General features: G+C 35.0%; 1 protein-coding gene across 1 annotated transcript in view; it reads left to right on the top strand.

The window, feature by feature from the left end:
• Window positions 1-27,015, top strand: part of LOC112055112 (all trans-polyprenyl-diphosphate synthase PDSS1) — a 65,282-nt gene that overhangs the window by 33,431 nt on the left and 4,836 nt on the right. The window contains exons 4-7 of the mRNA XM_052884553.1: window positions 4,856-4,997; window positions 24,751-24,840; window positions 25,193-25,324; window positions 26,220-26,414. Of these exons, the coding sequence (XP_052740513.1) occupies window positions 4,856-4,997; window positions 24,751-24,840; window positions 25,193-25,324; window positions 26,220-26,414 (559 nt within the window). The remainder of the gene's footprint in view (window positions 1-4,855; window positions 4,998-24,750; window positions 24,841-25,192; window positions 25,325-26,219; window positions 26,415-27,015) is intronic.

Raw genomic sequence — 27,015 nt, 5'->3', positions numbered from 1 at the left:
AAAGGCTTGACCGATTCTCAAGATATTTTAATGCATATTAAAAGTAGTAGGTCTGAGAATCGGCCAACATTTATTTTTCAAACCCCTAAACCCTAGGGTTTGGGTAGGGTAGGGGTATAATAGGGCTAGGGTAGAGGTAGGTATGGGTAGGGTAGGGTTGGAGTAGGGTAGGGTAGGGGTATAATAGGGCTAGAGTAGAGGTAGGTATGGGTAGGGTAGGGTTGGAGTAGGGTAGGGTAGGGGTATAATAGGGCTAGAGTAGAGGTAGGTATGGGTAGGGTAGGGTTGGAGTAGGGTAGGGTTAGGGAAGAAGTGCACATACTCGTAAGTCAAAGCGAAGCTTGACCAGGTTCGCTAGTTAATATCCAAGTTGTACTAGATTGACTAACGAGTATATACTTCAAATGTATATAATATAAATGTAATGTACGTAGAATGTAGATAAATCCAAGAAACAAAGACTTATGTACATTAAAATTTTATCAAAATCGTCTTACCAGCTATTGATTGACCTGTGGCTAAGAAACAAACATATACTCCATCCAAATTTTTACATTTATAATATCAGGTAAATTGTGATCTAAAAAATCTAAAAATGCACACATTTCAAAAATAAATAAAAAGCTTGAGACAGAATTGCTCTAATGTTTGGCCTTTTCAAAACTAAAGGTTTAACGGCCCGTTCACTCATAATGTTAGTTGCTAAATTATATGGTTAGGTTTTTCAATTTATTTGTGTTCAAATTGAGGTTAGTAGTTCAAGGTTTTAGATAACTTCCATTATTCAAATTGGACTCTACCAAAGTAAAGCAATAAATAAAGAATCCCCCAATAAATAAAATGAACGTGGTTTTGTCAAAACCATTAGTACCTGTTTCTTGGTTAATTTTTGCAAATCTGTTTGCCAATCACCAAAGGCCTCCTCCAACCTCTTCCATTCCTGTCTATCTTCAGCCACTCTATTCCACGTCACGCCTGCTACTTGTCTAATGTCGTCGTCCCATCTTTTTTGTGGTCTACCTTTTCTTCTTTTTCCTTCTCTGGTTTACCATTGTGTCACAAATTTGCTCCATTTGTCTTTTCCTCTTATTATGTGTCCTACCCACCGCCATTTTGTTTGTTATATCGATGGTTTTGGTTTTGTTTCTTGTAACATATTTTTTCACTCTGTCTGACTTGTTTTATATTTAACATGATCCTTTCCATTACTTGTTAGCAGGTCCCGCGTTTACTTATTGTTTGGTTTGGCTAACATACATCGAGACAGGTAGTACACGTGTATCAAAAAGTTTGCTTTTATGAAACGTTCTATCTTTCATGATTTCCTATAAACTCCAGTATCTCTTCCAGCCGTTGGTTATTCTACTTCTTTGCCTATAGGATCTATTTGGGTCATAAGCTATCCTAGGTATATGTATAACAATACATTCGTAAAGGAGCCTTTGTACGTTTATTAATAGCACAACATAAACTAGACATAGGAGTATATTATATAATAGTGAATTTTACATTTTGGAAAATTTAATACGAAAATACCAGTCCTGATTTGTTCTTTCCATTAACAATTCCTTAAAAACTTAAATAAACATAAGTGTATGTGAAGAGGTTTTTTTTTTTGTTTCACAGTAGACGTTAATTGACATTAGTCTGAATGTCAATTATCTCAAGTCTGGAATCATCTACAAGTATATAGAGAACAGACACTAATTGCGGTTGACATCCTTCCTAATGGAATTTTACACTGTATTTTGAATAAAAGCATGTTAATTTTTCAACAAAAGTCCAACGTGCATCGAACATCTTGGCCTTGAGTCCGGTGATATAATCGTAGAGTTATGGATGCTTCACATTACTATACTACAGCCCTACTCGATGTGTACTGTTTACCAACAAACAAATTAGAAATGAAGGTGGAACACGCATGTCATTTCACAACTTTTTTTTTTTAATTTATGTATTGTTTGTTTATAAAATGTTATTAAAAAAAAAAATTAACTATATCTAATTATTATAAGCCTATTAATCGAATTTATTTTCATTCATTTAAGAAAAAGTTAATTACAATAATTATTAGGTGTGAAATTACTAGCGATTTATATCATCATTTTTAATTTGTTTGATGGTAAACAGTACTGAAGTAATTATCCATGTATCGGCTAGAAGTTAACCCTTATGTATGATCCCTATATCTGTGAATGTTTTCAAAATTAAGGCAGCTGAATCGAGGAACATCCAAAATCTGAAACGGTAAAATAAAAATGTATGTACTATGTACTACATAATAGTACCTACTGTAAAGTAATTTTATTTTTTAATTAGTAATATCTTCATATTCATATTTTTTACTATAGTATTCATACAACATTATATTATACATACTAGCGTACACTTGCGATTTCGTACGCGTGAAATTCTGTCTTTCATAAATCCCACGGGAACCATGGATTGTTCCAGGATAAAAAGTAGCCTATATGTTACTCAGTAACCTTGTCTACCTTCTAGTATAGTAGTCTAGTCCCATTAAAATCCGTTCAGCCGCTCGTAAAATTAGCCTGAAAGAACTAACATTTTAAAAAGCTTTATTGTGCTTTGGTGTGTAAATATCTATAAGCACTATCAATGAATAACACAGACACTTCAATTTTATTTATATATGCTTATTTTTTTATATTATACAATGCAATACGTAGATCCCCAGATTATATGTATGTTAGAAATATTGAGGCAATCAAACTTTACCGCAAATATCATCTGACAATCGATGCAAACTGAAATTTACCTATTCGAAGAGTACCTTCTTGGGTATATCCATACTAGCTCATGTTTTATTGTGGCATAAACAGACATAAGCCTATAATTCCTTGAAGATAAAACCCGTGGAATCCATCAGATGAATATTAAATTCAGTAATTACGTAGGATATTCACGTTGCTATGATTCGCCGCGTACCGCCCTATACACTTTAAGAATATTTAAAGGACGTGATAAGTCCGATGCGTGCACAGAAGATGCGTGTAGAATTATTTATAATCTTATAAGTAATATCATCCCCGTGTTCCATAATACATTAGTGTCTCGCGAGGTTGTCATCTTCTTGTTATACAATCACAGTGATTGAAAAGGATTCAAAATTTATCCATTGTTCATATATAACTGTTTAAGTAACTGAACAAAAATAAGAAAATAAACATCTTTGAGGCGATGACTTATAGAGAGATGAATATCTTAGCATTCCATGAATTCACCGTGCGGGTGCCAGGTCCATCGCGCGTAGAGAGAAAAACTCCGAGCAGAGTCCTGAACTTGTGACTACAGGATGTAGGGTTAAGAAATTCCTTGACGATCGATCAACACTCCCCGTTCTCGTGTTGTTCTCCCTGCCTAGCCAAATTTGGTAAGATCCTATTAGAGCAGCTTTGGATACTCGTTCTAATATAGAACTAGCTGCACTTCTAGAGAGGCCAAGGTCTTTAAGCAATTTATAAAGAGATTTTGCTGGTAATCCTCTTGCACCTACTTCTACGGCGTACAGACTAACTAAGCCGTAGATACATAAGCCACATTCTAAAGGTTCATCTTGTCTCTTGTATCCAGCGGAGTTATACAATGCGTTATACAATGAGTGGTGTTATCTGGATATCAAATCTGATGGAGGATATCAGTTGTATGATTTATTTACCTAATCTGAAGCTATTGCATTAGAGCTTAGGAATTTAATAAGTTTGATAAGTAAAGCCTCTATAGTTTCACGGTTATTGCTACTCATTAGACTACTGTCCGCTATTGACTCAGGCTTAAGCAAGTGTTTTCATCTTATATCTTAACAAAATATTGGCAACTCATTGTAACCTAAATAAAACTAAGTAGTTCCATAGGTGTTAGTTACCTAAAACCTTGAGTACAGATTTAGAACCGCCCTCCGCAGTTATACGCGCTCGTGTTGGGGCATATCATTATATAATTTTCGCATAATTAGCATGTCTGTTGACATCAGATACCTAGATCTCTCTATATCGGCATCGGTCTAAATAGAACACGTTAGATGATTTTAACAAAGTAGTAATTTTTTAACCGTAACTAATAAGAGTAAATAAATTTAATACATTATCAACTTAAAAATCAACTGTTTTGATATTATTTAAATATCGAATTTTACAATATAATGAATCGAATCAAATTGCTGTCTAATGAAAAAGATTCAAATATTGAAACTGATAGTAAAAACGGTTTGCTTCCAACCCACACAGAGTTCTTAGTTATTATCAAAGCGGCTTTAACCAAAGTTTGTATCACGTTCCAACAATTCAACAATAATTGGCTGTTTTCTGTTTTCCTATTTCGGTATTATAGGAAACAGTCACGATAGTTTTAATTCTAAACTATTTTTTGTAATTAAATTACTTATTAATACGTTTCTTTTATTATTGTACTTAATTAAATTACTTATTAATGCATTTATTTTATTACGTATTATCAACGCGGCTTTATCCAATGTTTGTATTATGTTACATTCCAGCAATTTAACAATAATTGGCCGTTTTTCTATTTCGATATTATAGGAAATAGCCACGATAGTTTTAAATTTAAATTTTATTTTTTAATGAAATTACTTTTCGCGGCTGTTTTATTATGCCCCATTCAGCATTCCAAGAATTCAACAATAATTTACTGAAATGTTTTCCTATTTCAGAATTACTTATAGGAAATAGTCACGATAGTTTGCTAAAATAAAAACTAATTAAATAAAATTGTATTTTATTAACATTGTTAAAATTAAGAAATAGACTAATAAATGAATGAGAGAAATGAAATAAATTGACTTATTGATTAATTTATTTGTACTCTAAATAAACAGTGCGCTGCTGCCATCACAAAAGCAAGTGGCCATGATCAGCGAGATGATCCACTCGGCGTCGCTGATCCACGATGACGTCATCGACCAGAGCGACTTCCGCCGCGGGAAGCCCTCCGTCAACGTGCTCTGGAACCACAAGAAGGTAAGTGACAATTATCTCACCCGATTGCGCAATCTCACACACTCTAAGTTTGCAACAATAATACAATATAACCTCAAGGTAACGAGACGATTCATCACTGAAACACTTATTCATTTTAGATGCTGCACGCTTAGAGCGATGTAATAGACCGACCGATCACTTTTAAATTTCAAGAGCGTCTAGTTTTTGGTACCTAGGTAAAATATAATTGATGTTCACCTACATGAAGTTTTAATTAAATATTTTTTATTCATCCAGTTTAAAGTTCCGTTTAAAAAAACACTACAAAGTTAATATGTGATAGCAAAATTAATGCACTTTGCATTCGGAAATACGACAAAATGTGGCACACAGAAAAGTTGAAAAAGCATAATCACATTGTTTATGAATCCTTAAGTAATATTAATAATTTTAGATAAATAATATTAAAAGAGTATTTGATACCAAGTAAAGATTGATACATAAGTGGTTTCATGAAAAGGTCCATTATGCACCTATCGCATGATAATACTGATCATTTTGAGATTATGTTCCTTATTTGCATGGTGTCATCTTTATATGGATGAGCCTATTGTAATATATTATACTACCGTTTAATGATATGCAAATGGTCTTCGCAAGGTCTATTGATTTGTATGTAATCTGGAATGCAATGTTATTATCTTGGGAATATCCGGTCGTGACAAGAATGCGTTTCAAAAAATTTACGTGTAACTGAAACCTATTGTATTGTCAATGCAGATGGAAATATAGTCGGCAGTTATTTCAACCTTTGATGGTCATACATAAAATGGGGACATTTTAACCGACTTCAAAAAAAGGAGGTAGTCGACGCGTATCTTCTCAGTTCGACGCGAATGTTTTTTTATTGTTTGTTTTAACGTATTCGTAATTTATTAACCAATTTTGAAAATTTTATACTTGAAAGAGTTTACTTCCAGTTTGGTCCCATTTAATTTTCATGAAAATCGGTCGGAAAATGTAAAATCAAAATAACTGAAATACGTCTTTCAAGGCGTTTCCATTTAAAAAGATTACATAAAAGTTAAAAGGTCATCAGATCATACCCCTATCATAAGTATACATGGAAAGTAACTATGCAGAGTTTAGGCTATGTGTGTGTGACTTTAGAAGGTAGCAGATTTCAAGGGCCCTAACCTCAACCGTCGTAGTATAAAGCATATTTTCTATATTTTTAATTAGCTTCGTGGCACTGACAACTTTTCGAAAAAGACTATTAAAAATCAAACTTAAAAGTCTAGCAAAGAGTTCCATTGAAGCTAAGTCTGGCAATTGTGGTTACGATTTTCATGATTTCTTGACGTAATAAAGAAAATTTTAAAAATTACGCTTTGGACTGTCGAGGGTCTGAATCCTTGAAACTTGGTAACTACCAAAGCCCCCTAGGTCCCAAACTCCATAACTTGCTACCTTACTTATCTATGGTAATCTCTACTCTTATGGAGGAGATTAACTAACTTTCAACCTTTATAAAATAAGATATATCTGGCAATTGCAAGCTCACTTTCTAGTATTGCCAATGTAGAAGTAGTAAATATAGCCGGCAATTAATTATCATCTTTAAACTTTGAATTAAAATATGCATAGAATGTCATATGGAACTTTGTATCGGAATTACCCAATATAAATGGTCCACTAAATGTACGATGTATTTTAATATGGACACTGTGTAGTCACCGTTAAGGATCGTCTGTTATGAATGGCGTCGTATACTGATGATGTGTTCGTTGCTAAGGAGGATGGTAACTAATCTTTACAAATTGGCAAACATTTGCAAAGCAAAGATACTCATAAAAATGAACATACTTATACATCTAGTCGTTGGTAAATGTTTTAAATTATTCTACCACCTATTGGATCTTTTAGAATAAATATGCTTTTTTGATCATATTCGCCTCTAAAAATTAAATTTTTTGTTTGTTTATTTTTTCGGCTATTAAAATGAAAATTGTTAAAATAAGTCCTTCTGCAATGAGGACCCTGAATTAAATTTGGAAAACTTGTATCTCAGGTACCTCGCTCTTCCTGCTTAGAATAAAACTATTTTAACATTCTTAAAGTATACAGGCTTAATAGAAATTAAGACTAACATGAATATAGAAATAATATAATATATTGGAAGTGTGTTTAACGTACAATTGCCGTTATTTAAAAATTATACACATAATTTATAATGCGTGCTACCTAACTGAAAAACAGAATGTTTTTACTCGTAATAAATAAAATATAATATGTTGATCCAACCTAATTAGTGAGTTGTCCACTTCTGTACACAATCAATGTAGAAAGCTGATTTTTGCCGCGCGACATAGCAATGCGTGTGTGTAAATGAATTAACGAGGCCGTAAATCAACTCTCCTTAAAGGTATGTAGTATACGTGATATAGAGTAGAGTACACCAAAATTTCTTCTATTGGCAAGGTGTAGAACTGGTTTCACCTTTTCATGAGCGTCGGATAGTCTAAATATGAGGTTTGTCACTTTCTTACTATGTGTCAAACTAGTCCGTACCGCGGTTTCACCCATATAGTTCACGTTTCCGTGAGAGTGCGGGTATAAAATATAGTCTATGATACTCACAAATACAGTAGTTTACAAGTGGTAAAAGTATTTTTATAATCGGTTTAGTAGATCCAGAAAGTACGCCTCACCTCTCTAAAATATTAGTAGAGACGACTAAGACACTACTAGTTAATAGAATCGGTACCTGAAATTTATCAGAATGTGGTGAAACCGATCCTTAGTAATGAAGTAAGGTAAGCTAAGTAACCAAATAGTCATCGAAAAGGCCAGTGCGCCTAAGCCTAGACAACATCATTTGCTTCCCATTAGGCATGTTTGTAGACAAGCCCATAGAACATAAAAATGTTAGATAGAAACGAAGCGAACAATTTGGGTCATTAAGTCACGTTCAGGTTCTTGCCCTACATAAAAAAGAACAACACAAATTGTGGGAAGTAGTCCGCGTCGCTTACACCTAACGATGTAGACAGACGATGCCACCTTTCACTAGCATTTATAAGAACGAGACAGAGCTACTGGTATGTAGAGCCTACGTACGTAAACATAGATGTATACCTGCCCACGTAGCGAGAGTGGTGGTCAGTTGAGATGCCGGCGAGGGGCCGAGATCGGACGACCCCCGGTGAAAGTGCCCTGCGGCCTCACGGCTTACAATTTTTGATATCGCCTCATTTTCCATTTTCGATCACTATAAGTTTCGTCTTTTGATATCTGTTTTGTTCTCGAGTCTTTTGTTTTTATTGATAACGGTATACACTAAAATCTTTGTTTCTTTACATAGACTTTACAAACATATAAAATTTGACCTGACGAAATTAGATACGTATGTAAATGAATATACAAAAATACAGAAACCAAGAATATATTTAGATAGCAAAATGTCTCTGGTGACATAAGCTTTCTCTGGACAAAGTTCATTGTCATGCGCTGCTCCGGTGGCTAAGAAACGTGCTGTCATACAACTCTCGAAAGTTTACTAGTAACTCTCTTATGTGTTTTGTAGTATTGCTTTGCATTAAATACTCAAAATATGCTTTAATTTGAATAATTTATTGTTGGATTACTTCTTTGACGATCTATTAAAAGTACTGTAAGTACAAGTAGATTTGATATTTTAAAAGACTGCTAATTTGGATCTATGAAAAGTAGTTTACTTTGTGGACCTTTGCAGTAGATTTGATAGTTTAAGAAATTGCTAATTGTTTTGCCTATTTCGGTAAAATTATTAATATTAATAATATATTAATTATACAACGATAAGTAGTAGGTATAAATAGTCACTAAATGCTAAATGGTCACCGAAAAAAAAAGAACATAGTTAATTAATTTCTTAATACTATTGTAATATAGAAGTACGTAGGAATATTTTAAAGGCCTTCTCTCCCTAAAAATGAAATATTTGTCGAAAGTATTATGACCAAGACATTATATGTCCTCTCAAGGTAGTTTTCGTAAGCCTTTGCACAACATTTGCAGCTCGTTCTGATATTACTATAAGAAATTCTGCATTTTAATACGTGCTTATTATGGAGACAAAAGATTTTTGCATTAACCGCTTAAAGTTATTGTACCGAATGGTATCTTAAATTAATGAAATTATATGAAAAAGGAAAACTGATTCGTTGTGTAGTCATCGATATATAGAGAAAATGATAGACTACATGAAACTGATTATTTTTGAAATCCTAGGAGCTTTAAAATCGCTATAATATCTTGTTGTAGTTGATTCTGATGTAAATATATTTGTAAATACAATATCATATTATTTTCATAGAATCAATAAAATATTGTAGAGTTATAAGATGTTTCCAAAATTACTTACTTTAGTATGTAATTTTGGAAACAAGTCAAATCACAAGATGAGGATCAAATGCTGTATTTTGATAATTTTATGATTTCTAAAGTTTATATAATTAAAGAGGTATTTTTTAGTGAAGTTTAAATATGTACAGTAATATATTAATTTAAAAAAGGACATGAGCGCAGCTCGGTCGCCCAAATATTATAGTTATTAAGAGTACAAGAATTTATGACAAACGTGTCATAAAGTTGTGTTGATAGGACAGCAGACTAATATTATGTAAGTTGATTCTGTGTATGTAAAATATTAGATGTTTTATCAACAGCACTCAAAAAGAAGCTTGTGACAATATAACACATCAAATATGTAAAGAAGTTACTGTAGCGGATGTTGTCAGTGTACATTTAGAACTACGTATTCAGAAATGTAATAAACCCACAATTCATGCTATTTATTATGTCATAGGAACGTACGTTTGTACAGATTAAGTCATTCATATTATGATTTACCATCTGTTGTTGAATAATTTAAAGCTAAGAAGTAATCCTATACTTGAGATATCAAATTTGAATTAGAAGCTATACCCTAACTAAATATTTTTGTAAGATTCTTGAAGGTTTGCTTCCAAGTTTAATACAACAGGCTTTGTCGTAAACAATTTATCATTAATGTAATACCCATTGATATTACCAATAACAAGTTCGGCCATTGACATCAGATTTTTATTCATTTGATTTTATGCTCTACAAAATCGTTAAAGCGTGCACATAGTCGTCCGCGACAATAGGCTCTGTTGTCAAGGATGTGAAATAAAACGTCACTATCGTATTGCGATTCCTATCGCTTCTGTGACCATTGTTCAGAATAAGTCTCGTCAGTTATTGTTCATTGGAGTTCGAAGCCGTCGCTGGAGAACTGCGAGTTTTAATCAGGATCGTATGCGTCTGGAATACTTATTATTATGAAACTATAGCTTCGTCTATTCGCTGCATTCTTGATAATGTCACAAACAAATCATGTACGTGTGTAACATAAAATATGTTTGTTGTATCATAATAAAAAAAACGGTACCTCTTGAAGAGTTTTAAGCAGAAAGGAGATGATCCATTTCAGACTAGGTATATGTATTATATGCCGTATTAAATTATAAAATATTAATATATTGCGATTTTATTAAATATAAAATAAGTGTATAAATAATATTAAATACGTCGTTAAAAATAAAATCAATTCAATCCCAAGTTTTTAGGATGTAACACGACGGTATCATTCCAGGTACCGACAGTAAATGTCAAAAGGACATCAATCTGCAATTATTGTGTTGCATAAAGAGAGAATAAATATTAATTTTACCGATATAAAAATGAATTCATAGATGTGAATAATAAAAATATCAACATTTTATGATATTTTATTTCCCCGTTAGTGCAGATATCAGGTTTAGGCTATATGCAGTTTTGGATGATCTCTTTTAATTTTAATATCGGACTTGATGCTTGATTAATATTATATCATTGTATGAGTGTTATGCATTGTGTAGTTAAAATATTAAATATCGTCTTCCTAAGACATAATGCGTGCATGTTGCAAATGCACTGTGAAATGTAATCACGCACATTATTATCATTATACATACGATGCTTACGAGTATACGTGATTTCTTGAAATCATTCTTTTTCCTTAATATTAACACAGTAATCATTACTAATTATGGTCTGTCATTTTTTTTGCATCTCACTTCTTTTGGATAATTTCGTCTTGTCATTTAACGACACGGTTTCGTTCACACTGCCCTTAGCCATTTACTCGTTGCCGTGTTTACTTATTTCTTAATACTTGCACTGAATTTTAAATTTAATCACGACGTAATCACAATGTGTGTCACACTCTAGTTTTTAATGATATATAATATACCTGTTGTAGAAATGTAGATAAATACAATATAAAAATTAAGGCCAATAATAAAGGAGCCAAATTCGATACAATTACAAACATATTTGCCGGCGAAATCCATGAATCCTAGTCGGTTTATAGTTCTACTCTATACTCGCTTTAATTGCTATGGTTCTCTTTCTTCTTCGTTTAATATTACTACGATTTCTTAATCCTTGTCGTTTGTATATTAAACTAGCGGACACCCGCGCGACTTCGTCCGCGTGAAATTCAGTTTTTCACAAACAGGAATCATGGATTTTTCCGGGTTGAAAAGTAGCCTATGTGTTAATCCAGAGTAAAATCTATTTCCATTCCAATTCCAATTTCAAACAAATCGCTTCAGTAGCCGCAACGTAAAGGAGGAACAAACATACTTACACACACACATAGTTTCTGCTTTGTAATATAAGTGTGTTGTATTGTAATAATTATTAATGTTTAATTTTCATTAAGTAGACATAAAAAAGTTACATTTAAATGCTCCGTCTGGTTGCAATTTTTTTTTGCTGAACCAAGCAAATAAGCTATTGCTCTTTGAGTTTGAAAAATTCCGATCTACGGTGGAATTTCATATTATTTTAGGTTTCTGATGATTTTCTGACATAGTTTTCGCAAAAGATGTTCAAGTTGTTGAATAATTTTGGCGGTTCGTAATTGTTTTTATATCTGAAAAACTGTCGTTGTTTTATATAGGAAGTATGAGTAACTTGAAAAATTAATGTTAAAATTTAAAACTAATTAATCAAGTAACATAACGTGCCCTACATACATACATTGTGTGCGTTTAGTATTCATTTTTACCAACTTGAAGTGGGTAGGCATTACTTCAAACGTAATCACGCAATACTCACAAGAATGTCGTTAAGTACTGAAGAACCGGCTGCACTGCAAAAGGAATCATTATTTTTATGGGATGGCGTATTAAATTTCGACATCAATCAATCATGCTAGTACTTAATATTTCGTCTGTTACTGTTATTTTATTGTCAACAATTGGATACGAGTAAAAGTATTTTCCTTCCACGATTGATTTCTCCTTCAACTTTTCTTTAATTACCCAAAACGAAATTGTTAAGTGGCTTTATTTGTTATACCTAATCATTTTGAATTTTACATTCGCTTTCGCTACGTCGCGATGATCTAAACCGGAAAGTGGCGGAGTTTGCATAGTTTTTAAACATTGAATGAGATTGTAAAAGGAGATCGACCATTTTTCATACATTAATGGGCCCGAACTTAATGAATAAACCGTTACAATTAGTATCATTTAATAAATAACAATATCAGTTTTAGACTGGTTTAATTTCAGTTTTATTGAAAGTTGCATAATCTACATTCAGTCTAATATTTCCGTCATTTTTTTTTCTGTTACGTGCTGGGCCCAAAATGGTTGTTCTCCTTTATGAACCACATCAATGTTTGCGGTGGAAATATCTATCTATACTAATAATATTAGTAAAATTAAATATATATACCAATCGTTAATAATGACAGTTCTGTCGGTGATTTAAAAACGAATACCTAAATTTTCAGTTAAAACTGCAAAATTGCAAACGTTTATGTTTAATCCTCGAGATTTGCCCTCCGTTTTTTGAAAAAGAGTACATTTTATTATTCCGAGTTTTTTAATGAAAATGTACAACTAACACTTTCTATTGGGCACGACGTAGAGTTTCGTCGAAAGCAAAATTCGTTCAACACTTTCCTCTGACCTACCTGTCGGGCTTTTAAGAATGAGTGAAGTCAAACTGGTCTTCGTAACAGTACCTCGCGGGGTCCGCGGTGCGGGGATGTCACTTGGACTTTGGGCTCCAATCTGCTCGCCCGCGCCGCGAATATAAAATAACACAAGCAGACGCTCGCGACTCCGTCCGCATGATATTCTGTGTTTTACAAATCCCGCGGAATATATTCGGCATGAAACGTAGCCTATATTCCGCCCCAAGATCCAATTTATATCTATACCAAATTTCATCCAAATCCGTTCTGTGGTTTAACCGTGATAATCAGACAGACTTACTTTCGTACTTTACGTATTTATAATATTAGTATGGATTATTAATTATTATTATTTAATAATAAATTTACATTTAAATATAAATTTACAATTTACATAGAGTTAGATAAATAAAAATCCTAAAAGTCCGAAAAGTCGGTCCTGCTGGCCTATTCTATGACTTTGGTCTATTAGCCACCTAAAGTTATTATCATTAAATCAACAACAACCGCATTTTTCACATTCTGTAAAGCCCATTGTTAACAAAAATCACAATGTCAAACACACTGGTTATTAATTTTGATTAGTTATCAATAAAACAGTGAATACTAAATCACGTGATTTTAGAATCACTAACAACAGCTATTTGGTAAATTTCGTGTATATCCACTAAAGTTACCTACTAAGTTTGTGAATAGGCCAGCTTATACGAACTTATACGAATACGTAATACTGGTAAAAAGAGATTAGAGGGCGTACAGTTTGGCAGAATGAGTCTTAAGGACAGTACCAAATTTTTAGCAGTTCCTGCATGTTTGCGGAATGAGTCCAAGGACTATGACAAATTTTTAGCAGTACGTACATGTTTGCGGAATGACTCTGAGGATTATACCAAATTTTTAGCAATACCTACATGTTTACGGAATGAGTTCAAGGACTATAAAATTTTTTTAGCAGTACGTACATGTTTGCGGAATGAGTCTGAGGACTACCAAATTTTTAGCAATACCTACATGTTTGCGGAATGAGTCTAAGGACTGTACCAAATTTTTAGCAGTACCTACATGTGTGTCGCCTTGCCATCTAGCCAGGTATGTTGAAACGATGGCTCGCTCGGCTACTAATCGCCACAACATGCCTGCATGTTTCGCAACCACTGGACCGACCACTCACTCAATGCGAAATACTTCGATCGGCTGTAATTCGAATAAATCTTGATCATTCCAATACAATTTTCTGTATAACACGACTCTCAAATTATTATTAATACGTGCCAGATATCCTAACACATCATGTACTTCTTTTGAACTACATTTTAATGTTAAATATAATTTCATTGCGTGCAGTATACAAGTCAAACAGACCACGACGTTATAACTTGTAGATATAATATGAAACGCAAAAGGCAACTAACACTACAAGCTATCTCTACCAATCTGTCTAAAAAGAGCTTATTTATGTATTTGCATTTAGCAAGATCGATTAAATTTTACCAAGAAAAACACCATTCTGATTTCAAGGCGTGATTTCTAAACAGGTTGTGAGAAACAGCATTGAGAGCATCGAATGAGTAGTCTTTACATGATTTCTGCGCGTTTGGTCGCCGACGCAGACTAGAAAAGCGGTCCGTCGGAGGAGGGTTATAAGAGGGGAGTCAAGGCCGTCCGCGTGACATACATTCGTCCCACCACATTCACCTTCCGTCCGCCACCTGCCCACCACCACTGTCAAGGCTGTCTTGCGAAAGATCACGTCGAGTATACACACGCAGAGCGCTCAGTTTACGCGAGGTCTACTTGTGAAAAACTCATTTCGCAACTGACCAACGCTAGTTTATTAACATCGTAATATTAGTTTTCAAGTTCACTCGTGGCTGGCTGTCTTCTGGACGTCTGAGATTGATTGACGTCTCTGTTGCCATATAGAATACGTACATAGATACTTGACTCTACTTCTGCAGCTTTAAATTTGGCTACATAATCGATATTGAAACGAGCCTTTGAGTTTGTTATGTGACTCACGTCCGGCACCTAATTTGCAAATTCTTTAATTTATTTCAACGATAGGTCTATAGTCCTTGGAAGTAGGCGACGGAATTAAAATATTTTAAACTTATTACCAACACTGTGTACACTTGCATAAGATCGTATTCATAGGTGTAAATGAATTGCAGAATAGAAACTCAAACGCAGTTGGAATATAGTTGGCGTGAAATCGTAGAGATTTTTCTGGTAAATTATTCATGCGGCTTGCGATGGGCAGACTTTCGAAGCATTCTTGTAAAAGCCTTTCACTCTTATCAGGTGCCGTCTGCGCAAAACGTGTGTGATAGTTGATTGAACTGTGCCGAAAAGCAATTCCAGTTTATAGAATTACTTAAATAAATGCTATCTTATATCTTATACATATCTTATAATAGAAGCGACAGGTCATCACGAATTATCGAAAACCACTTGACGTATTAAGATGAAATTTTGCAGGAAGGTAGTTTATAATTAGTAGACATCTGCTAAGAACAGATTTTGCTGGAGTTCAGTGCGACAAATCAGAAATAATTAAAAACATAATATGTTATTTAATAGTTTTCTCTTTTTTTCTGAACTATGCTTAGACGATTAAGCTCTACTCATCTTGTCGCCTTAAAATCCTAAAATACTGAGTGATATGCTATATGTTCTACGTTAATTATATTTTTGGATTCCGTAATCGTTACACAGACTTGATTCGTTTAGTATGACAAAGAGAACGATACTAGAATCACAATTGTAAACTACTCTTAGTGACATTGAATTTACGCAAATTTTTAAGGTACTCGAGTGTACTTCACAGAGTTACTTAAATAATAAATTAATTTGAGTACTTAAATGGAATCCAAAATGCAGATGGAGTAAAAAATCTTACGTCTAGCTTAAGCGCAAAAAGTAACGGAATTTGTTAAAATTATTTCAAATTTCAAATAGAAAGAGACTAAAACGATATTTCATATATTGTATATTCTAAGAAACAATGTTTCTATGGCACAGAATGCGCATCCTGAAACCTATTAGTTTTATACTTGGCAATTTATATTAGAAACCATTTGTATGCTTATCTGCGTGTTTGAAGTGATTATACCACCTAAGTTATAATTAATGAACATGATGTTAAGTTAAGTATGATGGCATAGCGTTGCCTATCTTAGATGCATCTTCATGAAACAGAAGTTGTGTACAATCTCCAAAATTACGTATATTTGACTAGCGGACGCGCGCGACTTAGTCCGCGTGGATTTCAATTTTTCACAAATAACGCGAGAGCTGTCGCGGACTTCTTTTTAGAACTTTAAAAGGGTAATTCTGTCAGTAAATAACTAAACTGTAAATTCTGTCAGACATGATTTTTGCGAAAATTTAACCGATTAGGTACGCAAAGCACGCAGCGTAAGCTCTTACTCGTAATAGGAAAAAAACCCCCGATTTTGAAACATTCTTCACTGGTGCTCCACTCCTATTGGTCTAGCGTGATACACACATGATGTACACATGGTTACAGGCTTTGTTTTCACTTCCAAAACTAATATTGAAAATGAACACGTTGGGGAAACGAGCACCTGGCCGTCAAAGACGACAATGGATGGACGATATAAGAAAGTGGACTGGGCTAAGCTATCCGCAGATAAAAGCAGTGGCTAAAAATAGGTAGACTTTTCACATATTGACCACCGAACTTCGTTTCGAGGATGGCGCACGATGATGATGATGATGATGATGATGATACTGATAGTTTTTTATTATAATCTTTACAAGTTAGCCCTTGACTACAATCTCACCTGATGGTAAGCGATGATGCAATCTAAGATGGAAGGGGACTACCTCGTTAGGAGTAGGATAAAAACCCACACCCCTTTCGATTTCTACACGACATCGTACCGGAACGCTAAATCGCTTGGCGGTACGTCTTTGTCGGTAGGGTGGTATCTAGCCACGGCGTCCCACCAGCTAAATTCATACATACATAGTATACTTGTGGTATAACGGATATGTTTTTGAGTTCGGCTAGCGGCAGAAAGTGTGCTAACGCATGCACGATTTGTGCGGCGAAGCGTGCTCGACACGCGCCACCACCGACCGTTCCTGTCTCCGATCCCGTTGGTCCATCCGTGTTCAACGTACCCGTATAAGTATCAAATAATAATAACAACAAATGCCGATAATACAGAGAAAATTAGGTAACACTCTAACAACCATCAGAGAATTGAATTGAATTGAGAATTAAAAAAAGAAAAAGTGCCAAAAGAAATTAGCTCAAACTGAACGTGTTTTTGTCTTGTTTAGTTTGGAGTTCTTATGGCCATCTTCATCTAAAAAGCGCAGTGTTGGTAAACCCAACCCTCTAGTGGACTGACATCAAGCGAGTTGCAGAGTCGCAGGTCAGAATCGTGGTGTTTGGAAGTCCCTACAAAAGGCCCATGTCCTCCAGTGGATGTCTATCCACTGATATATTGATGATGTCTATTTTCTGAATCCAGTTCAAGGATTCGAGGTCCGTTTCAATTTGATTTTTTTTGTAAGAAAATCTCTTACATTTGAGGTTTACGTAGCACGTAGAGCCATGGGTCCTGCGCCTAACATCTTTCGGGTTGGTGCACTCTGCCGTGCTATAAAAAATAATGAATAGAAGTGCAACTGTGTCTGCATACACACTTGTGCATTATAATATCTAAGGCGTGAGTTGCTGATCTCAATAGATGATTGAGAGATGGGCGTCGTCGTCGATATTTGAGACATTATTGCAGGACATTACTGTAATCAAAAATCCAAAGAGCCTCTTTAACAATGACTAAAGAATAAATGTTAAAGATTTCGACAAACACTGTGGTCCATGAGTATCATTGTATTCTTACAAATATTGTAAATTAGACACGATGAAGGTCGTATTAATATCAAAGTTAAAAATTCATATAATATCAGATATTGTGTTAAAATATTCGTTGCATAGCTATGTAGGTAGGTATAGACCGTGCGGCACTGTTTCCCAACATTCGAGTTCTAAGAGCGCTTTGGTAAATCTTGGAAAGGTCATAAGGTTCAAGGCCATATTGCTTCGTATGTTTGACCATTGACGTGATAGGTTAAGTGGGTGCGGTGATAGTGAAGTGGCGAGGTGACTTACTAGAGCAGCTGTGTTTATATTTATACACAATACACATCCTTTATAGTAGGGGAGCCCGGGATGCTAAATTTGCAGTTACTACAGCGTCATTGGTATAGATATATATAGTAATAGATGGTTATATACTTATTTCGTTTTCAACGTTGGGGAAAAAACTACAGACTTTAAAGACAACTTTTATTAGTTTGGCTTACTGAAATCATCAGAAAACATGAGCGATTATTTCATTCAGGAGATTATTTCATTCTAAATAAAAAAAAATTAACCGAGCTCGTGACTGGATAGCAGAAATATAAGGGTTTTATTTTGTAACTTTGGAACCCTCCCATTCCATTACGTTACGCTCAAATCGTCAAATTTTCGAAATGGACACCTTTTAGATATCAACTGACCTACCTATTTCTGAAGTTAGTTTTTTTGGTTGCCCTAAACGCACGCACCAATGACTCTTATTTGGTGGAGATACTGAACAACGTGCAAGGTATACTCCCTTATGTTTATCTTCTGCCGCGCTCGAGTAACTGCAAAAATCCCCTCTTCGGCTTCCTTACTATTATATACCATATATCATATAAAAATTAAAGTTAGACGTTAAAAATTTATGCCGATATATCAAAACTGTTATTTATAAGCGGCCTAGTCATAAATTACCTTTTTAGGAATATTATACGTCTGGCTGTCCAAATATGTGTCTAGAATATATTCTGAAAAAGGCTTGATGGATATGAATGAATATGGTTTTTCATATTTTTTTCCATATCGATGTTTTGCAGGATGAAGACGACGATGTTTTAGTGACATTTTGATTTGAAGATGCATATTTGTGAAGCGTTCCTTTATCTGGTATTGCGACACGAATAATATACATAATTAAAAATTGTTTGGAACAAAGTTTCTAATGATAATTAAATTTTCAAAAGCTTATGTCAACTTATGACAACTGAATCGAGGACCTCTCAAAATTAAATTTACTCTCGGAACTTCTGAGCTTAGGAAGGATTAATAATAACATGCACAAAAAAAGAGTAGTCAACTAATTATTATTCATACCTACGTATAAATCTTCTTTATTTTAATGGCTTTTGGTGGTGTAATAAATATCTTTGCTTGGATATTTAACAACTGGCAAAATCATAAAGTAGGTAGGTAATTTACAAAAATAATGATATATGATAACTCAACATAAGTTTTATTTAACATTTCAATATACTGTATTTACCTAATATTTCAGTCTAAGTAGAATCGTGCTACGAGATGTTTGAATTCAAATTCAGAAAATATAGTTCATAGTTTTGTATTTATTTAAAACTATGAAACTTTTTCCACAAAGACGTCTTTCATCCAATGATCAGCTGAATAAGATGAATAAAAATAATAAATAATTTCTTTATATTTTTCAGTAAAAAACAAAACCAAACAAAGCCACAAAACAGTTAATCTATACTAATATTATAAAGAGGTAAAGTTTGTAAGTTTGTAAGTTTGTCACATTTTTTAAATGGGGTAATCTTCGGAACTACTGGTCCGATTTTAAAAATTCTTTCACCAATAGAATGCTACATTATCGAGGAGTGCTATAGGCTATATTTTATATTGGTATCATATATATTAGCCGAGTTATCACAGTTTTTGTCATACAGGTCGGACTGAAAATCCTCTTAAACAGACTTATTCGCATGCGCTGCCTTAACTATTGTGTAAAATTGAAATTAATGTATGGAGACTTTATGTATCTTTAAAAGTTCTACAAAAAAGTCCGCGACACCATATATCTATCTTCTATATATTAGCAGATATAGTACCTTTTGTAAAAAAATTTTAATTTTATATACTTTTAAAAATTATTAATTTTATATACTTAGGTTTACGTCATTATTTATACAACTAAACTTTAATCCTTATTAAAATAAATTATTTAATAATCACAAGGATATTACGGAGATAAGATTTGCCCTTTACAGTATGTTAATTACTTAAATAGTTTCGGAGATAATACAAAATTTCTAAAAGACGCAGAAATTCCGCTATATGACGCCCAGCGCTTTCATTTACATAGTTCCCGTCCCCGTGTGAATATGGGGATCAAACATAGCCTATGACACTCGCAAATAACGTAGCTTTCTATTGGTAAAACAATTTTCCAAATCGGTCCAGTAGATCCAGAGATTACCTCCTACAACCACACGAACTTTACCTCTTTATATTATTAGCATAGAAGTCTCTATTTCTCTTGGTCATACCACCACTCTCGAAGGACTGGACCGATTTTGCTAAGGGTAGGAATAAGATAGAGAAGTTACAGGGTAGGGTACGGGTAGGGAAGCGTAGGGGTAGTGTAGGGGTAGGGTAGGTTTAGGGCCGGGTAGTGGTAGGGTAGGGGTAGAGGTAGGGTAGTGGTAGGCTAGAGGTACGGGTAGGATAGGGAAGTGGTAGGGTAGGGGTAGGATAGGCGTGAGATAGGGGTACGGCTGGGATAGGGGTAGGAAAGAGATAGGGTACGGGGAGGGTAGGGGTAGGATGGGGGTAGTGGTAGGATGGGGGTGTAGGTAAGGTAGGGGTAGGGTAGGAGTAGGTTTGGGGTAGGCTAGGGGTAGGGTGGGGGTAGAGGTAGGGCAGGGTAGGGTAGATGTAGGGGTTGGGTAGGGTTGGGGTAGTGGTAGGGTAGGGGTAGGGTAGGGTAGGGGTAGGGTAGGGTAGGGGTAGTAGTAAAGTTGACATCGAAATTTACGCGGACGAAGTCGCTTGCGTCCGCTAGTATTTATATAAACGAGTAGGTAGGTAACTTTGTTATATGCTAAGTCCGCAGTGCGAGAAAAACTTAACTTATGTTTCAGTTCATAACATTATAATATGTATATGACTTAAAGCTTAGGTACTGCTTAAAAATTATTTAAGTAATATATTTTGTGTTAATATCCACAACCCTGATTGAGGCACAGATATGGATAAAACCAACACATTGATAAACAATAAATGAATATTCCATTGTTAACGAGGCGCTTTGCGAATTGAACTAGAAGTCCGGTTCCGCTGATCCAAAACCATTAATGTTCACTTTCACTAATCTACAGCACGTTAGGACGTCTTGTCGCCTGTGCACTACCACCGATTCTCAAAAATCGCCAAACCGCGTGGAGACAACGAAAGACAAAGACGTACTATGACACTGGGTTTGTGGTAATACATAGACGTACTACTAACCCAGTGAACCAGTATTATACTCAAAACAACAATATAACAACATAAATAGTATTAGCTTATTGATCAACAGTATAAACAAAATTTGAACCGTAAATAAGGAAATTCCGACGTCACAGTCATAAAATATGAGTTACAATAACTATGTTGGTTAGTTTGCAATTAGAATTGTTGTCGTTCTCATTTCGAACTTCAATCTTTAAAGTTTTAATCCATGTTTGAAAGATAACCAGGGTAGCACATACACTACATACACACACACTTTTACATTAATTTTTTAATGAATTCGCTGGGTTTACTAATCGCGATGGTTATATTATACCTATGCTATAACACTCGAGATTCTGTTGTGGAATAATACCTAATGTACTTAGTACTTAGATATACATATAAATGAATTACGATTTTGTCACGATTTCGATCGGACGTAAGTAGTGCACAAGCGCTTTTACAGTTACATATGAATTTTAAACGGTTGTATTAGCGACGTCGTTAGACATACTGAGCCTAATTTTCTTATTTAGTCCCATAACAGGTATTTTATAGGTTTGTTATATTATTACCAATACTTTCGGTTTCCCGTCTATAAAGATATAATAAACGATAACTGTGTTACCGGATTCTGCATTTGGGTGTATTAAAATTCATAGTTACAAGGCTAGGCAATCATAATTTTAGCATATTTTAGATAGCCAATATATCTAATAACTGCGAGACTATTAAAAAACCGTAGCTTTTTCCTGACACTCATAGTCCCATCTTATAAATAGGTAAGCCAAAGCCGGTCAATGTATGTAGGCCAACCAGTCTTTATTAATGGGAAACGTTGTTCCGAAAGCCTACTGCTAGTAGGGTTGCAAAAACATAAAATATTTTTTATTTTTTAATTAAATACAAACTCATAGGTTCTGAGATCTAGTAGATAACGTTAATTAACACGGTAATCTATCATGTTAAAATATGCACAATGCACATACTCGTATAATTTCAGGATTAACCTGAACTTAGAATTTTTAAATTTCAAGATCACGCGGACATGTGATTTATATTGCTTGTTATAAAATTATATATTTTTTTAAAGGTTTGACTTTGATTTTAGCAGTAAGTATACAGGTGAGTTAACTAAAGGGTTGGCAGCATAGCAGAAATATTATGAATGTCCGTCACTTGTGAATTTAGCTATGATAACGACTCTTCCATCTTCATCATAAAAGAATAACGCTTATAAATTCGGAATGGCTTATCGGCTCTTTATCATGTATAGCTAAGAACATCTCGATCGCATCAATTTTCTAATAAAAATTGCCTTAATCTTTGCTCCACAATTCAGTGCTTTCGTTTATATGCTACGAAGTCCCAGTTTATGTAAGTAGCGTTCAAAAGGTGAAATATTTATATATTTTAAAGGGAAACCAGAGTCGTATTGTAGCTTCATCTCCTTCACAGACATACATAATACAGACAAACACGTTAAACTTACAACATAACTTATAAAAATATTGACACGTGGCATTGGTATCAGCTGTTGGTTTTCCTTATAAAAGAAATTATTAAGTGTCAACCCTATTGCGAAGACTCCACGCGACTTGCGTCCGGCGAAACGGCCGTGCGGTGCACTGCGCCTGTATTAGTATGCGAAGACATCACAACTTTCTACACATTCTTGGTGGCAGCGGTGAAGCTAGTGGAGAAATGAGCGCCATCGGTACATAACAATTATTTATTGATTGTACGCACCGGTCGTGACGTCATTGACGATAATTCAGTTCATTTTTACTCAATACCTCTTACGGTTTCTTGCGACATAATAAAATGTTTATGGGTGTCGTTTGCACTTTGTTGTTGTTGTTTTATAAAATAAAATGAGCCTTATTTTTAAATACGACAGCCTTAGCTATGTGAAAAAATCCGTTAAGGGTTAGCTATACATCTAGATAACTATACTACCATAGAAAAAGAAATGAATAATAGATAGATTTTATCGAATTCTTCTGATTCTGATTCATTCAAAAACGTCTTTTGGGATGATTGATTGGAATGAGTGATGGGGTCTTCTAGAGTGATACACTTTTCTACGAGTATAGGTATCTATATTTTAACGAGCATTTGAAATCGTTCATCTTGGTAAAGGTTCCCACGATGTTGAATTTTTTTTATACAGATCTCTATGATGAGCTTTTTCTAAAATTTTACACCAAAAAAAAAAGGATTTTTTAAAGATCAGGAAGACTGACAACATATTGAATTATTGATATAAAAAAAAATACGAGATGTCGTTACAATCATCTATAATCATCCATTCTGATATTACTAACGATAATTTTATGACGTGATTAGTGAACATTTTCAATTATTACCAAACGCAATAAAATATAACATTTTATTAGACGTTTAAATGTTCGAACATCAGCAGACAGTAACATTGACGGAGTGCTGTGTTGTTCCACTTAGCATTAGGCACTTGAAATCGGTACCCAATATTTAACTTACCTTATCTAGTAAATTGTACCTCAGGCGGTTGTCATTGAACTAAATCTTACGTGGTTTACTTTTCTAAATCAAATTAACTAGAGTAAATATTTTGTTTTCTGTTTTACAACCTACTTAGAGTCAATGTACTTGGCTGTGCTCAAGATCAGTATTAGTTAGTATTAAGAACATACCTTTGATTTTGTAATTTTTTTTTATAAATTCTTTACGAGTTAGCCCTTGACTACAATCTCACCTGATGGTAAGTGATAATGCAATCTAAGATGGAAGCTGGTTTGTTAGGAGGAGAAATAAAATCCACACCCCTTTCGGTTTTCACTGGACATCGTACCGGAACATTAAATCGCTTGGCGGTACGTCTTTACCTGTAGGGTGGTAACTAGCCATCGCCAAAGCCTCCAACCAGCCAAATACTATAAGCATGGCAATGACAAAGGACTTTCGTGTATCAAGAAATATTGTGATTTTCTTTATCATATGACAGTAAGGAAGATATGTCGTAGTTAAAGTTTAAAGCATGCCTACGAGTAGATGCTAAAAAACTTTTGACTTCTGTTTTCGTACTTTATCAAACTGCTGGCTAAATTGTAATAATATTATGTATTAATAATAATACTCAGTACTTTGGTTATAATAAAAGCTCAATATTTCGATTCGTATTGAATAAAGGCTCATTAAATCTCACAATTCTCACCAAGAATGTAACCAAATAAAAGTTCGTGTAGCAGAGAATAACTTGAGCAATGCTCGAGGCTTCTGACTCTGGGGGCAAGTTTAAAGGTTCCTTAAAACAAGCGCCAAATCCATCGTCACTACTCGTGTTATTCTCCCCTTCCAACCCTCACACCGACTTTTATATGATGCTACATTTAAATGAAATATGAAAGTGGTCATAATGGTGACAATGATTGTTTCAGGTGGCGATGGCCGGCGACTTCATCCTCGCCGTGGCGTCGATGATGATAGCTCGCTTGCGCAGCGACGAGGTCACACTTGTGCTCAGCCAGGTAATATTCATTATTATTAAGTACAAACACCTGAATAGCCAGATGGCGAGCACAAAACTCGAGAACAGATCGACGAGTTTGGCATTTTATTACATTTTTTCTACAAAGAATTAAGGAAGATTGTGCGGAACATTGGAAAATTTCAGAAAATATAACGACTATTTAATGGAAGATTCCAACTAAATCAAGGCTTAGCAGTTAAATTTGTCTAGATAAATGTTGCACAAGATATTTTATGGCCTATATTTAGCATACTATAGGCATCTTTTAATCTCGTTATTCCCACATTAATGGGTGAAACCCGTGTTTTAAATAATCACCCTGAAGTTAATATTTCATTGATGTGTTCCAGGTGGTCACAGATTTAGTCCAGGGCGAGTTCATGCAGCTCGGCAGCAAAGAGACTGAGAACGAGCGGTTCGCTCACTACCTCACCAAAACGTACAGAAAGACTGCGTCACTCATCGCTAACTCAGTCAAAGCGGTAAGTGTTATTTTATACTTTCGTTAAACTTAATTTCTTTGTTGCTTCAGAGGGCCTGTTTCAGTAGCCTGTGTGGTTTCGGATCGTGTCGGGCTGTGTAATATTGACATATTCGCTCTCATTAAAAATTCTTAGTCTGGAGTTAGGAACTGGGGGAATCATTGGTACACGATTGTCCAGCCACTTTAAACACTTAATACATTTTCCCATTTTTGCCACATTTTTCATTCAAGTTCCGCTCTAATAGGTCGTAACGTGATATTATATTTTGAGCATACTCAGAAGTGGATTACAAAAATGAAAAAATCAAAAGAGAACAAAGGCTATGATTCACAACATTTGTCAGGACAACTTAATTAACAAATTTAACAAATCAAACTGTAACCAAAATAAGACCCTAGGATGGCAGAGAATGACCTTGAGTGGAGTCACGCACTTGTGAACGTTGTGTGTAGGGTTAAAGGCGCCATTGATAGTTAACCAACACTCCACTTTTCCACTCAAGTCACTCCCCCCGCCTATACCGAGTAACCCATAAAGATTTACACAACAAGTAATGTGGACGGCTCGAACGCCACGAGCACACTTAGGAGCGCCTTATATTATATTACAAGTCGTTCCCGCCAACTGACCGCTACCCTCTCTAAATCTCTACTCTTTTCGAAACAAGTCGCGCCACCTAACGTCGGCATGAGCCAACATGAGATCGAGCGACGTCATATCCGTCCCAAACTACTATTTCCAACAATATTATAATGTGACTAGGCTTTCTCGATAAATTGACTCTTCAACGCAAAAATATTTTTTTCAATTCGTAGTAGATATTAGCACGTTTCTACTTACTACTAAACTAACAAATAAACTCATTATTAATACAGAAATGTACAATTGTCAGGTGGCGCTGTTGAGCGGCGCGGACGAGAGCACCAGCGAGCTGGCGTTCCAGTATGGGCGCAACCTCGGCCTGTCGTTCCAGCTGGTGGACGACCTGCTGGACTTCGTGTCGTCCGCGCAGTGCATGGGCAAGCCCACCGCGGCCGACCTGCGATTGGGGCTGGCCACCGCGCCTGTACTTTTCGCTTGTGAAAAGGTAACAAACATTGATTTGCCTTGACTGGACAATAACAGCATCACACACACGCAGGACAGGATTAAAAATGAACCGGTGCCTTGTAATACGTAAGTCCCATGGTAAGCTTATCAAAGCACTACGAGACACCGGGCTATTTTCAATCCTGTGTGATTGACATTAAACATATCATTTTATTTCTTTATTTCTCATACGTATGGCTAGGGTATGGAATTTTTCTCATTAGTCAGTCCAATCAGTTTACCATCGCAATGCAAGACACAAGGTTATTTTTGTTAATGTGTCATTGCTCCTACAAAACTTTTTGCTTCTTCATGTCTTATATGCATGGTTAAGGTATGGGACTCTCCGCTAACATGAAACTAATGAGGTAATCTCGTGAAGAGAAGTAGACAAAATTAAACCAATGACGGCTCAACCGGAAATACCACTATCTTTCGTTGCGTTGATACGAAAGAGATGGGACACTGGGACATCTCAGACGCCATTGGACGAAAAAAAAATATATATTTTTCTTCACTGGTCACATGTTAGCACCTCTAGGCAGTGATTCATTATCACCCTCATATCGTCGCAATGGAACAGCATGTTCTAATCTTCA

This window comes from Bicyclus anynana, chromosome 12, assembly GCF_947172395.1.
Source record: "Bicyclus anynana chromosome 12, ilBicAnyn1.1, whole genome shotgun sequence".
NCBI lineage: Eukaryota > Metazoa > Arthropoda > Insecta > Lepidoptera > Nymphalidae > Bicyclus > Bicyclus anynana.
The sequence above is the reverse complement of the archived record's forward strand: the minus strand, read 5'-3'. Positions and strand labels throughout refer to the sequence as shown.